The sequence below is a fragment of the Balaenoptera musculus genome, chromosome 9 (assembly GCF_009873245.2).
Source record: "Balaenoptera musculus isolate JJ_BM4_2016_0621 chromosome 9, mBalMus1.pri.v3, whole genome shotgun sequence".
NCBI lineage: Eukaryota > Metazoa > Chordata > Mammalia > Artiodactyla > Balaenopteridae > Balaenoptera > Balaenoptera musculus.
In genome coordinates, this window is record NC_045793.1 from 92,093,366 (window position 1) to 92,109,167 (window position 15,802).

The 15,802-nt window shown below is 38.9% G+C and overlaps 1 protein-coding gene across 1 annotated transcript in view; it reads right to left on the minus strand.

Moving 5' to 3' along the window:
* The window catches only part of LOC118900563 (laminin subunit beta-4-like), a 95,884-nt gene that overhangs the window by 15,139 nt on the left and 64,943 nt on the right, over window positions 1-15,802 (minus strand). The window contains 8 exon segments of the mRNA XM_036862959.1: window positions 1,957-2,101; window positions 5,163-5,257; window positions 5,260-5,338; window positions 6,262-6,427; window positions 6,429-6,465; window positions 9,111-9,235; window positions 9,237-9,264; window positions 12,831-13,211. Coding sequence (XP_036718854.1) covers window positions 1,957-2,101; window positions 5,163-5,257; window positions 5,260-5,338; window positions 6,262-6,427; window positions 6,429-6,465; window positions 9,111-9,235; window positions 9,237-9,264; window positions 12,831-13,211 — 1,056 coding nt within the window.

Genomic DNA, 15,802 nt, shown 5'->3' on the forward strand with positions numbered 1-15,802 from the left:
CAGGGATTGAACCCAGGCCCTGGCAGTGAAAGAGCCGAGTCCTAACCACTGCACCGCCAGGGAATTCCCAAAAGGAATATTTTACTTCCTATAATGTTTTTGAAAAAAATGTGACGAGAATTTTTCACGAATAAATTAAAACCATATTTTAAACAGAATCAAGGAGTTGGCTCTTTCTAGGAATAGTAACTTCTGTTAAAAAAAAAAAGTTCTAATAAAAAGTGAATTGAATTTAACCCCGTATTCAGTCATGAAACATTTCTTGGCATTTCTTATGAGATTAAAAATTCATATTCAAGTGATTATAAATTCACTTTCAGGAGAAGTGACACATAACTCTGTTAATAAGGAATTCAGACCGTAAGGAAAACATTAAGATGGTAAAAGAAGAGCTGAATAGTGTGGCCACCATAAATGTAATGATCATTTTATTTGGGCTTTATAGCCAAGAAAAGCAAAGAACTGGGTGGGTGAAGGGCACTGCTTCCTGGTGACCAAGAGTCTTGGACCCTGATCAGGAAAGTTCCTTTTATGGAATAGGATTTTTCTTGATGCCTAGTTCTAATTTTTATTGTAATTATCTGAGCACAGTTTTTTTTTCCCCTAATTCCTTAGGCTAATTAAAGTGACATTTTTATTAGAAACTTATTTAGTATCAATGAGAACTAGGACCAGTATAGGAGTAGGCTCTGTGACCCAGTGAACTAGGAGGAAAACAGGTAGAACCTGCTTTTTGAACCGTTGCTGGAACTGAGGACGCTGTGGCAGTTCTGATTTCGTTTTAGTTTTGGTGTCTGAATTGACTTGTATCTGCAGAAAGAGCTACCGTGTTCCTCACACAGTTCCTGGATCTGTGTCTAGTTAATATCAATCCGTCTCGCTCGCTCACTGAAAACTTGCTTTTGAACAAACAAAATGTCCAGTTGACTGATCCCACACCCAATCATTTTTACTGATTATTTTGGTCATTTTTACTGATCATTTTTACTCCCTATTTTTTTCTTATTTTGAAAATCAGGACTAAAGATGCTAATACAATTTCTAGAAACAGTGAGATGGAAAGAATACTTGGCCACAGGGGTGTCTTATAAATAAACAGATTTAATAAAGTGATTGCAGTGATTATAACCGACATCCCAACTGTCGATTAATTCATGTGGAGAATATTAAATTATTGAACTTGGAAGACGTCTATAGGAAAGAAAGCCTCCTCAGATCAATTCCATGTAGTGTTGTACCCAAACGATATTATTTACCGAGAGTGAGATTTCCCATCAATTTCCAGCTGTACTATTTGATTTTTATCTTTAACTAATAGTTCTCTGGAGTTTAAAACAAACCTCTCCGAAAATAAGGCACAATGAGGGACATTAAGTTCATAATTATAATTCATAATAATAATGAATCAAATAGTTCCCCCTTTGGTCAGTCACAGAAAGCCAACATGAGTCTTGGAAAATAGTCAATAATAGTTATCTAAAATAACCAATATTTTAAATGCCACCACACTACAGTATTTGATGTACTAACCAACAGCTGGCATACCTTGATCTCACACAGTCTGTCAGCAGAGAAAGTTGTGGAATCTGACAGAGTCTTCATGTTAGATTTTCCTTGTTTAAAAAAATAACTTTAAACACCATGTTCACTTCTTTGGAATTCTAACTAAATTCTAGGATTTATTACTAAACTAATCTTATACAGAGAGCCATATTTTTTTTGATAGAGTTAATATTTTGGAATTGTTTTCATTAAGAAATTTAAAATCAAGGAGTATATCATGTTTCTGATTTAGCCATGTCATTTCCAGTTAATGTAATTTGGAGTTGGTTGTGATGTTTGAGTATACATTAAAAAAGGAAGAAAAAGAAGGAGGAGGAGGAGGATGGGGAGAGAGAAGAGGAGGAAGAGTGGGGGAGGGATGGAAACTAGTCCTAATATTTAAAAAAAAATTACCTAACAAGAACATTTTCAGTTTCTTGATTAAAAGATTCATTTTTTCTTCTTCAGATTCACTTTGGTTTTTCATATTCCTCAGTTTCTCACTTAGCTGTAAGGCATTGTTTTCGGAGACTTCTGCCAGTTTATTTATATTTTTGATCTGGAATAAGAAAAAAACAACAATGAGGCAAACGTAACAATTAGGCACATTCTGTGACGTTTCCCTACTTAGCTGGACCAAATAGAGGTCACTAAAAATATAATAGAAGTCTACATAATTAAACAATAGATTCATGTTAAAGGACTCTTTTAAAAGGTGATATTATCTGTTTTCATTACCATGTTTTCTTAATAATGTGAACTTATCTCTTAAAACATTTTTAGTGATCAAAATTGTTATTTGAAAACAATTATTGATGTAGGACTAATGACTTTTCCTGATACAAATCGAAAACACAAATTCTGTTTTAATAAGATGTTAGCATTCTATCATATCAACAAATGTCACAGAAATTACTTACAGTGATCATTATGTTTAGTAAGTTGAGAACATTTTCTTTAATATAAGTTAAAATATTAAGTTTAAATAATAAGTTTAATATAAGTTAGAATACTTACTCTTTTAAACATTCTTCAGATTCAGATAATGTACTTTCTTTGAGAGTAAAAAGAAAGCATTCTTCCTTTTAATAAACGAGTTTGAACTCAGAGAAGGCTACAAAGATAAATTCCAGATACTGTGTACACTTGGTGGAGGAATGATAGAACTAAAATGTTTACAACCTAGAAGTGCAAATTCTTAACTGTGTGATTTGAGAAAGGTCACGGACTTTTTCTTGGGATTCCAACAAATGAGAGAAAGAGAAAAAACAAAGAGAAATAGGACAATATCATCTGCAAGTTGAGCTATATTTAATAAATTAACTGTGACAGAAGCAGGGCTAATTAGGATCAAACATAGTTAAGGAAAAAAGAAAATCTCCCTTTATTTCCCCACAAAAATAGCCAGCTTAATTTAAGCCACACAGATTTTGTGGAAAAGGATTTAATGGTAGTCATTGGCAAATGATGAAACAAAAAGAAATATTTACATGATTAAAAATATGTAATTTAATTTTTTGGAGTTGTTCCTTAATTCTCTAGAACTTTTTAAACTTTAAAATGGATAACAGTTGCTAAGAAAGATCTTAAAAGTTCTCATCACAAGAAACAAAATGTAACTATGTGTGGTGATGGATGTTAACTAAATTTATTGTGCTAATCATTTTGCAATATATACATATATCAAATCATTATGTTGTATACCTAAAACGAATACAACGTTCTATGTCAATTATATTTCAATAAAAAAATAAAATGGAGAAGCAGTGAGTAAGAATGCACAGAAGTAAGATGAGAATTCCAGAAATAAATACTCTGGATAGGAAGCACCAAATTATACACATGAAATCTCAGTGTAGATTAGTCGATGCCATATTCAGAAAGAAAGAGATTGCTAAATTACTTCACTCTTAAAACATCTCTCTGCAATCCATCCTCTGTCATGACTCCTGAGAATTCTCTCGTAATCTCTTCTGGCATGCTTCCCCCTTCTAATCAAGAGGAAAATAGCACATCATTTTATCAACATGACAACCCCCATCCTTTTCCAGTTCTCCATTTATGTGCTGATTAAGCCAGATTCTGCTATTATACACTTCAGGGGTTACCTTTTAAAAGTAATAGCTTAACACGGGAATTATTTAAATGGTGTGAGATTTCTGGTTCTTGAGAAGGGGCAATATAGTAGTTTAAAGTTACATTAAACCATTAAGGATTCTTTTAACCACAGGGATGCAAGATCAGGATTTGCGTTTGTTCACTGCTGTGTTCCCAGCATCTAGATAAATGTCCAGCACGCAGTAGGTACTCAATGAATATTTGTTAAAGCAATGAAGAATAACATATAAGTGAAAAACTAGGTGGCAATATAGAATTATGACTATGTAAATAAAATTTTTCAACATTTAGGATGTGTGGGGATGTTCTCTAAGTTAATCAGAGACTTGCTCTGGAACTTGGATCCGGAGCCTGTGGGGCAAGCACGTAGGACCAACCGGGGTTCGGATGCATGGAGGCGAGGCTCACGGAGCAAACTGGTACTCTGCGTGTGCGCATGCGCAGGAGTGTGTCTCATCGCTGTGGTTCTCACCCCATTCCCAAGGCTGGCTCTCTATTCTCCTCTCACTTCTGAGACCCAGATGTCTTCCTTTTTGGTGAGGAGTTGGTTTCTGTTGCTTGCAAACAAGAATGCTAACTGATAAAATATTTACCTTATATTGGTAAAAAATTCAGCTCTTTTGGAGCTTTTTCTTCTTCATCAAAGGCTCTATGTATACTGTCCAAAAAAAAAAAGCAAACTAGGGAGCACATCATCATCTTGTTTTTAAGTTGAACACAATGTATTCACAAAACACCTAAAATTGTATTCATCCTTTCAAGATAAGTATAATGTATTCACAAAAAAACCCTAAAGAAAGCTAGGTAATTAAAAATTATACCCATTTATTAATATGACCAGAAAAGTAAATGAAGCCATTTAAAATTATTAGAGATTCCATTATCAGGTGCTTAAATATTAAAACAACTTTATCATGTCTATCAACATAGGAAAGAGTTCAAGGCATTAAGAGCATATTCCCATTAAAATATTTTCTAATATTAAATTAAATTCTAACATCAAAATTTGTCTATTTAGTAGAATTTCAAACATACCCTTGACTTTATGAAAAATATTCTTTACTTTGAGAGCTCTATAGTTTTCAAACCTTCAAGGCTAGGAGTTTACACATTTCTATGCAGTGTTTGCTATAAAGGAAACATATCCACACAAGTCTATATATGTCCTACAAACATATACTTTGAGATTTTTCTCTTCTTTCTTACCATATACACACATACACACTATACACACACACACATATTATATGTATATATGTGTATATGTAATATATATGAGAAAGTATGTCAATATTCACAGCTACTTCTAAATCACCATTCTTAACCACATCTATATTTTTATTCTATATTGTCAGGCACAAGAACACCTAACATCTAGAATCTACCCTTTTTAATTTTTAAAATTTAAAATTTAAAATTTTTAAAATTTTTAAAATTTCAAATAGTTTGTTTTTTTAATTGCTATTAATTTTACAAATAAAGCATGAGAAGACATCGTTTACCTGATTTTTCAACCCTTGAACTTGGTTGTTCAAATTGCGAATCACGAACTCTGCTTCCTGAGCTTTCTGGAGGGTGTTCCTCGAGAGGGTCAGGAGCCGAGACAGCTCCGGCCACCACAGGACAATAGCACACAGGGCATATGTGCCTCCTCCACACACCTGACAGGAGAAAGTATCTATGTTAAAAAGCAACTTGTTGGGACTTTCCTGGTGGTGCAGTGGTTAAGAACCCGTCTGTCAACAGTGCAGGGGACACAGGTTCGATCCCTGGTCCGGGAAGATCCCACATGCCACGGAGCAACTAAGCCCGTGCGCCACAACTACTGAGCCCACGTGCCACAACTACTGAAGCCTGCACGCCTAGAGCCCGTGCTCTGCAACAAGAGAAGTCACCACAATGAGAAGCCCATGCACTGCAACGAAGAGTAGCCCCCGCTCGCCACGACTAGAGAAGGCCCGTATGCAGCAATGAGGGCCCAATGCAGCCAAAAATTTTAAAAAAATTTAAAAAAAAAGCAACTTGTTGGCAGAGCTTTTTCTAACGTCCTCCAGGTTCACCAAGGCAAGACACTGCTCTGTTCATATGTGTTTCTTCAATAGCTGTTCACACTTAGTACATGGATATGACCGATTAAATATTTCCTAGTTAACTGAATAAATATCTAACTTATTTCTTATCAGCATTTGGGCCAATCAATGTCGCTTTTACACTTATAGTTTTGGGGGAAATAGTCACATGTCTAGCATTTCCATGTTACTTTCATTTATTTTTTTAAATAAAAAGTACCTTTTACTTATGAGGCAGGAGGAGTAAATGTCCATAATCTGTACCAGTTGGGAAATAGTAAATAGCATAAAATAATAAAATCAAGCCACAATCTTTACTCTTTGATTTTTCTCAAACTTTGACTTACGAAATAAAAAAAATAAAATATATTTATATTATTTTTAGATTAAATATATGTTATTTATAGATACTTTCTACACTTATAAAATATAAATAAAAAAATAAAATGTAAGACAGGGAAATACAATTGAAGAGGTCTGTATATCAAGTAAAAACCACAAACACTTGGACTATACTGTCATGAATATTTACCTTTTCATACAATATTTGAATATCTGGTATCTTGATCTGCTTTAATTTCTCCAATGACAAGTTTTCTTTTGAAGTTAGTGTATCTAAGATGGTAAGTAAGTCATTCCTGTTTTTTTCAGAGTTATCTATGAAGGAAGTAGTTTCATTAGTTTTCTTTTCAGCAGATAGAGCTCTGATAATACTTCTTGATGTTCTTTGAGGAATCTACATCAACACAAAGTGAAGTAAGATAAATTTTGTGAAAACGAATGAAATTATACATGGGTTATCAAGATAATCATTCCCCAGTTTGACTAGACTGTCTTGGTCTCAATGATCAATACAAAAATTCAACATCCTCTCTCTTAAATTTGCACTTAATAGGGAAGTAAAGAGTAAGGAATTTGTTCTCATTCCTAATCTGGAAGAAGGTGCCCACTGAAAGAACTGAAAATCTGTCAGCAGTCACCCAAGACAGGCAAAATAAAGCACAAGTGCCCCCATGTTGATTCTCCCAAACTTGCAGATGTCGCGTCATAGATATACATGTAATAGCTACAGAGCACTGAGACTTAAGTTTGCAGACATGGGTTTGAACGCTGGCTTCTCCCTTTACTGTCTGGGTATGGCCTTGAGCAAATCTGTTAAGTCTCTTAGATTGTGTTTCCTTATCTGTAAACTGATGATGATAATTTGTGGAGATTAAGTGAGATAATATAGAGACCCTCTGTGAAGTGTTCCTCAAATGTAAGGTATTAATTTTGACTACCCATATGAATCTAATATGATGAAACAACTAAGTTCACCTCACTACATAGAGCAGGAGTTGACAAAGTCATTCTACAAAAGGCCAGAGAACAAATGTCTTAGGCTTACCTGCCGTCACATTGCTGTCACAACTACTCAACTCTGCCATTGTAGAGTGGTAGTAGCCACAGACACCACATAAATAGGTGAGGTGGTCTCCTAATGGAACTTCATTTACAAAAGCAGGCTGTGGGTAGGATTTGCTGGCAGACTGTAGTTTGCTGACCTCTGATGTTGAGGCTGATGACAGCAGCTAACGTGCTGAGTGCTTTCTATACGCCTGTCCTTCCGATCAGTTCTCATCCTTGATCTTCACAAAACACTGTCAGGCGGTTAGCACGACCACCACCATTTTACCAGTGAGAAAAGGAGGCTCTGATGATAGCAAGGTCTCACTGGGAGTGTGATGTGAAGCCAGGATTTGAAGCCACGTAGTTTGACTCTAGAGCCTGTGTTCTTAAACACGTCTCTGTATTTTCCATATTGTAATGAAAATACAAATTCCTGAAAGTAATGTGAGATGTTTTAATGTAAACGAGAGTATATTAGGGCTTTAAACTGTTTTAGGAACCAAAGGCCCAGGGTTCTGATCTTTACTCCTATGTAGCCATAGTCCAGGCACGATAGCCACACTTTATCTTTTCAACATTCCTGGTTTTTACACTTAACAGACTCAATATATCGTGATTTTCATTTATCATGAACCGCCTCCCCCCGCCCCCCCCCCCCATCTCACACACACACAAATGAACACAAAGCCATGTTTCTATTGCTCGGAATGATTTTCTGCCTTGATTTATCTGGCAAATTTATCTTTATTCTGAGAGGCCTTTTCTAATAGACCCAGGAAGAACCCCACTCTCTCTACTCTGTTCCCGAAGCAGCTTGAAAATGTTCTGATAGAGTCTTTTCACTGTTTGGGGATTGTTTATACGCCTGTCTTCCCGCCACGAGACTGGGATGACTTAAGGGCGAGACTTACTGCCCGTCTCTGCTGCTCAGCACAGTGTCAGTCATCGAGAAAAAGCCCAGTGATTGCTGTTGGACTGCAAGTTTGAGAGAATCAGCATGGGGCAGTTTTGCTCTCTTCTACCTGGCCTGGGTGACTGCTGACGGATGTTCAGTTCTTTCAGTGGGCACCTTCTTCCAGATTAGGAATCGGAACAAATTCCTTACTCTTTATGTAGCATTTACTGAGCATCGTCAATAGTGATTTCATCAAATTTAGACCTTCCTTTAGGGTCATAGTTGCCATCTGTGTTTTTCTCTTTTAGCTCAAGATCAGATGACAAACAGGACCATAGACATAGGATAAGGAAAAGCAGACAATGTTTTTGCCTTGAGATAGGTTTCACGTATATTTTCCCTTATACGGCTCAACTAGATGGGTTTGGTGTGAATAAGTTCAGTGCTGCCTCACCTGGTACTAACAAGCTGTCTGTCCATGTCAAAACATAACAAGGATCTCATAGGAGATCAGCAGATGGGCTAATGCAAGTTTTGCTTTAGAGTTCCATTTCTCCTCCAAGTTGATTTTGGCTTTGGCATAATTCCCGTTCATTTTTAAGAACTATGTAATATGAATTACAGGCTTCCAGTATGTTACATGTCTCCAAATTCCTACAAAGTTCTTATGAGAAATTGTTTAGGTCCTTTTTGCCTCATATTCCTTTGCATTTATGGTTGCTGGAAATGGAGTGGCTTATACTCAGGAAGGCATAGAAACATGTCTCTCTCATTTCCTTATGGCCATAATAGAATTTCCAAGCTGCTGATTAAACGAGATCCTAGCATGGTTTGGAATCACAATACTTTGGGTTTCAGTATTTGTTTAGTATCGCAGATTGTTAGCGTTATTTTGTGCAAATGCTATCCAGCTTTGCAATGTTTTAAAAAGTTGAAATATTCATGCACAAATAATACCTTTAATGGGTGTGTTTTCATGTTCTAAAGTGCTCAGGTGCTGTGGCAATAAGCACAGGGAGATTCACTAATGGAATGCACTAGGGATTTTATCAACTCCTGTCCAGAAACAGACAGTTGAGGTGCATTTTCTCTCTTACCCATGATGCTTGCATTACGGGCACGGGAGTGCGAATTAATTTCTTCTTGAAGATCTTCAAGTAAGAGGTTCACTTTATTCCTCGTTCTTCCTCTTGTTTCTTTCAGATCTTGAAATTCATACAGTTTTCCTCTGCTCACTTAGTTGCATGATTTCTTTCCTATAGGAGAAAATGAGAGTAAATGTAGCTAAGCTTATATTACATTCTACAGATTGGTGAAAAAAACACACGTAAAGAAATTGCCCTCGGACTTCCCTTGGTGGCGCAATGGTTAAGGATCCGCCTGCCAACGCAGGGGACACTGGTTCGATCCTTGGTCTGGGAAGATCCCACATGCCGCGGAGCAACTAAGCCCGTGCGCCACGACTACTGAGCCCGTGCGCCACGACTACTGAGCCCACGTGCCACAACTACTGAAGCCCACACGCCTAGAGCCCGTACTCAGCAACAAGAGAAGCCACCGCAATGAGAAGCCCACGCACCGCAACAGAGAGTAGCCCCCGCTCGCCACAACTAGAGAAAGCCCACACGCAGCAACAAAGACCCAACACAGCCAAAAAATAAATAAATAAAAATAAATAAATAAATACAATTAAATAATTTTAAAAAAAAGATTGCCCTCATTATTAGGTATCCTCATACTTAGGATGGATTTTCCCCCCCAAATTTTCATTTGACAGTTTATGATTCTGCTTATGGCTTATCTCTTTCTTGTTAATTCCGCTTCCTAGAGTATTTCAGCACTCATTTAAAATGGTCTCCTACCATAAAGGTTTTTGAATCTTTCAATTTCAGCTGTTTATACTCTGTCTCCCTTTGCTTTGGTTTTCAAAAACACGTATTCAGACATGGTTCATTTAAATCAGTCTAAGGGAGCCAACCTATATTAGGCTTATAACAGAATCCCTCACACAGCCAAGGATAAAAATCAGTACCTCATTTAGAATAAATCTGCTTCCAGCAAGGTTCCTTTTACTGCTACTTCTGTACAGGGTCTTAACTTTGAATTTCCACAAGTGACAGGTTTCCTTGCTGGTGAGTGTACATTTGGGTGTGTCCTTTCTACATCACCTTTGATGGTGCCACCTTTGTCCCACTTCAGTTGGCTGGGTTCAGCAAACACAGTTGGTTCAGGTGAATAATTAGAATATCCCTCATTACGAGGAACTTGGGGACAAATTGAAGAGTACAGTTCAGGGAAGCCACAATACAAATTTATGGGACTAATTTATCTTGGTATGATTGCAAAGTATTAACCAATGCTTCCTAGCATTTTCTGCTCTCACTCTCCCTTCTAATCTACAGACTTTTCCTTCAAGCTCCAACCATTAGCACTGTAATCCTTCTGGCTAATAACAATAACAGTAATTACTATTATTATAACTGGTACTCTTAAAGCACTTACTATGTGCCAGACACCATGCAAAGTGGCTTGTCTTGAGTGATTCTCACAAGAATCCCATGAAATAGAGACCTTAACCCCACTTTTGATGAAGAAACTGAAGCTTGGAGAAGTAACTTCTGAGGCCACACAGCAGCAGGTGGATTTGAACCACAGTAGTCTGACTTCTCAATCTATGCTTATGATATCTTGGTTTCTCTGTCCTCCCCCCTTCCCCTTTGATTTGTAATTTACCCAACAAACATTTATTACTTAACTAAACCAGGCCTGGAGAAAGGTACAGAGAAGGCAGCTTTGCCCACAGGAGTCCCTCAGTGAGGCAATGGCTGAGCCACAAAGACGTGGGAAGATGCAGAAGGAAACACATCCTTTCTCTCAGGAGGTCAGGGAAGGCTTCAGTGAGGGGGTGGTGTTTGGGTGGTTGTTAGAGAGGAATAGGAGCTTAGCAGGTGGACCAAGAGGGGGCAGGCTTTCCTCATGGCTTCAGGCCTGGCCCCGGGACTCCTGCTTCTCTTGCTTTCTTCTCTCTGGTCCTGCTCAGGGCTCTTGCAGTATCTTTATCTACAGCATCTACTGTGGATTGGCTCCTTCTGCTTTCTCAGTTCCACTTCATCTGCCATGTCCTATAACCACAAACCAGTGGTCCATGTGCCAAAACTCATTCTCAGACAAGTTTCTTTGGCCTATACAGTGCTTTTTGAAAGCACTATTGGATTAGCTGCCTATATTTTAAAGTGGGGACATTTCCATAAAAATCTGGATGTCTGACATTGTTTAAAAAGTGAGGAGATCTGGGAACCCGGGGCCACAGTCTTTACCAGGGCATAGGAGTGCCAGTCCTCACCTGCCAACTTGATTTGGCTATGTGACCTCTCTGGGCCCTATAGCTTCGTTTATGATGCAGGTGGCCCTTCCTCTGAACTATCCAGGTGAGTTGTATCATCTTCCTTGTGTAACTTTTAAGCAGTTGCCATATACTTCAGGATTTTTTGTCTGGTAATAACGAATGGCCTTATATTTATGCTTGTGGATTTTTGTATGTTTGTTTGTTTGTTTTTGGCTGCGTTGGGTCTTCATTGCTGCGCTCAGGCTTTCTCTAGTTGCGGTGAGCCGGGTCTACTCTTTGTTGCGGTGTGCGGGCTTCTCATTGCAGTGACTTTTCTTGTTGCGGAGCACAGGCTTCAGTAGTTGCAGCACACAGGTTCAGTAGTCGCGGTGCACGGGCTTCAGTAGTTGTGCCTCGTGGGCTCTAGAGTGCAGGCTCAGTAGTTGTGGTGCACAGGCTTAGTTGCTCCGCAGCATGTGGGATCTTCCTAGACCAGGGCTTGAACACGTGTCCCCTGCATTGGCAGGTGGATTCTTAACCACTACGCCACCAGGGAAGCCCTGACAGGCGGATTCTTAATGACTGCACCACCAGGGAAGTCCCTACGCTTGTGTTTTATGTAACATAAAACTCTGCAGCTTCAACTATTCTTTAATACAGGAGCTTTTCTGGGGGAGGAGGGATATTTTTCTATAGAACTATAATCTTTTTGGTTTCTTAGTAGACTGTGTACTCCTAGAGGGGTGGAAACTATACCCAGCTCATCCTCGTTTTGCCCAGAGCAGGTCAGCAAACTTTTTCTTTAAAGGGCCAGAGAGTAAATATTTTAGGCCTTGGGGGCACCATAGTGGCCCTGTCGCAATCACTCAACTCTGTCATTGTAGAGAGAAAGCAGCCACGAGGATGTAAATAATGGGCATGGCTGTGTTCCAATAAAACTTTATTTACAAAAAATGTGATGGGTCGGATACTGACTGTGGGCTACGGTTTCCTGACTCCTGGTCCAGAGCAGCCAACATAATCTCTAGAAATATTTGATGAATGAAAAGAAGGACTCAATAATATATAATAGAAATGATATTGCATTTTGAAAGAATTACTGTACTCATTATATGACTTCACAGTAATGTGTGGGCTTATAAACAACTGAAGAATTTGGGAACATTTAGCAAATTTCCCTGAGAGCATGGCTGAAAAAAAATTTTTATATTAGAAACTTCCCCACTTCCAATTTTGTCTTTCAGCTCTGCTGGGTTTGGGTTTCTCAATTAACCTCATGATTGCCTTTTTGTTATAATCAATGACATCTCCCAAAATCATGTCATTCTAACTAGGTAAGAAAGAGACAACAATGATTCCCAGCCTGGTTATTAATGGAACAATGATCATTTCCCTAACATCAACAAAGGTTCATTTCTAAGTTGAAGGCTGCTAAAGCTCACAGGAGTTAAGGTAAATCAGGAACTTGGCGATCTATTACTTGCATACAAACCTTGCCGAACAGAGTCATGATAATCCTTGACTTTTAAGAATTCCCCAGATGAGAAAACAGGATGTCTCCACATCCTTTCTATTTCAGACATGTTCTCTCTGAGTCCTTTGAAGTCGGCCTCACAGACAGGCAGGGTCTCTCTTTTATCTTCCATGTTACCAGCCAGCCTAATTAACCCTTGCACCGCTTTGGAGAGGGAAGAAATGGTGTGGTCCCATTGATCAAAGCACAAGTGACACCGAAGACAAGCAGGGAATTCCTGGCCGTGACCCTGGGCGCAGCGATCACATTGTGGGCCGCTAACACCCTCTCGGCAGTGACACATGCCCGTGTCCTGGTCACAGATGTGCTTCTGGGAATCTTTCCTGTTGCAGTCACATGCTGAAAAGGATGGGAGAAGGAGCGGAGAATGTCAGTCACCTGGCCTTTGGCTCATGACCAGCTCAAGAATAAAGTCCTCCCCTCTCCCCTGAGAATCTTCCTAACTCCCATTTCTAAGGTGAATGTTAAAAAGCAGGATAATTTCAGAGATCTGTGCAATGGCCATTAAAACAGAGCATACCTCGTTTCATTCCACTGACCAATCAGCTCTTGGTTTTTTTGTTTTTTTGTTTTTGGACACTCCACCGTGGCTTGCAGGATTAGTTCCCTGACCAGGGATCAAACCCGTGCCCCTCGCAGTGGAAGCGTGGAGTCCTAACCACTGGACCACCAGGGAATTCCCAGCTCTTGGTTTTTATATGGACATTATTAGGTGTCACATTTACTGCAAGTGTGAGTTGTTCCCATCTGGTTTCTTTAAGTATGTGAGTGAAGAATATGGATCTAATGGATGACACACTTGTGACGGCTGCTACTGCCCCCACCCCAGGGTGGTTCAGGCGTGTCACAGACTCTCTACGAAGGCCCATGATCACACTTTTTCTTAGTGAAACCCAGCCTGGATGTGCTGTCTTCCATTACATAAGGAAAACTGTTCTGTTATCAAAAAAGGGGTGGGCGGGCGGGCGGGCGGATCACTCTTTGGTATTTACCCAAAGGAGTTCAAAACATGCCCACAGAAAAACCTGCACACGGGTGTTTCTAGCGACTTTATTCATAATCGCCAACTTATAAGTAACCAAGATGTCTATCAGTAGGTGAATGGATAAAGAAACCATGGTATATCCAGACAACTGAATATTATTCAGCACTAAAAAGAAATGAGTGTTGAGCCATAAAAAGACATGGCGGAACCTTAAATGCTTACTACTAAGTGAAAGAAGCCAATTTGAAAAGGCTACATGTTGCATGATTCCAACTGTAGGACATTCTGAAAAGGCAAAACTATGGAGACAATAAAAATATCAGTTGTTGCCAGGGGTTGGGTGGTGGGTAAGGATGAATGGGCAGAGCAAAGAGAATTTTTAGGGCAATGGAAATACTCTGCATGATACTATAATTATGGATACATGTCATTATTCATTTGTCTAAACCCATAGAACGGACAACACCAAGTGTCAACCCTAACGTAATATGAACTTTGGTGATTATGATGTATCAATATAGGTTCATGAATTGTAACAAGTGTACCACTCTTCTGGGGATGTTGATAATGGGGGAGACCATGGTGGGGTCTGGGGGTATATGGGAAATCTCTGTATCTTCCTGTCAATTTTGTTGTGAACCTAAAATTGCTCTTAAAAAAAGTCTTTTAAAAAATAGAGAACATTAAATTCATTCTGTCTTAACTAAAAAAAAAAAAAATCCTGATGCTACATGCACTTCAAATGAATACGTTTTTGATTAAGCCTGAGGATGGAGGATGGGGAGAGCTATTGAAGTTACAGCAATTTCCAAAAGGTCAGGGAATCACTAACCTATGCCATTGGCTTGACTACAAGGAACAAGCGATTTAAAAATGCATTTGGCCAGCTTGAGTGAAAATAATGCGAATTAGAAATAAAAACTGATTAACACACTAGGCTCCTCCAATAGACATCACCTGTCTGGCACATTCCCTTTGGTCCAAAGGCCTCTGCAGAAACCCCTGGGGGAGCTCTGTGCGCTTCACCAGCTGGAGGCCAAGGCTCCCCCTTATTACCTGCTCCTCCCCAGGAGCCCTAGTGGGATCTGTGGCCTGAGTGGACCGTTTGCAGAGTTTCCTCTCTGAAAGATGAAAACATTTTTATAAAGTAAGATTATTAAAATATTAGAGGGGCACAGGAATAGAAGCTCTGTAAGACAGTTTTTCTAAAAGCCAACATTTCTTCCTGGTTTTTAAAGTAGCAATTCCATTTGGAAAATTGAGTATTTGAATGGGGCAAAAAACCAAAGGCATTTTTTTTTTTTAAGCCACAAAAGCACATTTATAAAGGAACGGAGAGGAGGAAAGAGTTACCATATGTGGCTACATTGAGGTGACTACAATGATAAATCCATCACATCTGATATTTCTTCGGATTGACTTCTTTTGAAAGCCGATTTCAAACAGAGATTCAAAGATCCCTCCTCCTAGAACCAACCCAGATTCTAAATCTGCACTGTCCGATACGGTAGCTACTAACCACATGTGCTATTTAAATGTAAATGGATTAAATGAAATAAACAATTGTTTTCCTCACATGCACTAGCCACATTGCAAGTGCTCAGTGGCTACATATGGCTGGTGGCCCCCGAACTGGACAGTGCAGATGTAGAATGTTTCCATCTCTGCAGAAAGTATCAAACAGCCCTCCTCTAAATCCTGTAACTATTGCTAAGGCATGGAATGAAAGACACTAGAAGACAAACTCCATAGGTTGGGGGCCTTGCCTTATTTGTTCACTACCTAGAGTACCCAGTAGACACTCTGTGAATATTTTTAAATAAATAAGTGAATCTGTGATGGACCCCAAGTTATGAGAGCCACATTGAAAAAACATCCACTCTGCTGACTTTCTATGATCCATCTCCCAGCATGTACCTTAATCCAAAGTAGCTATTTTTGTCAG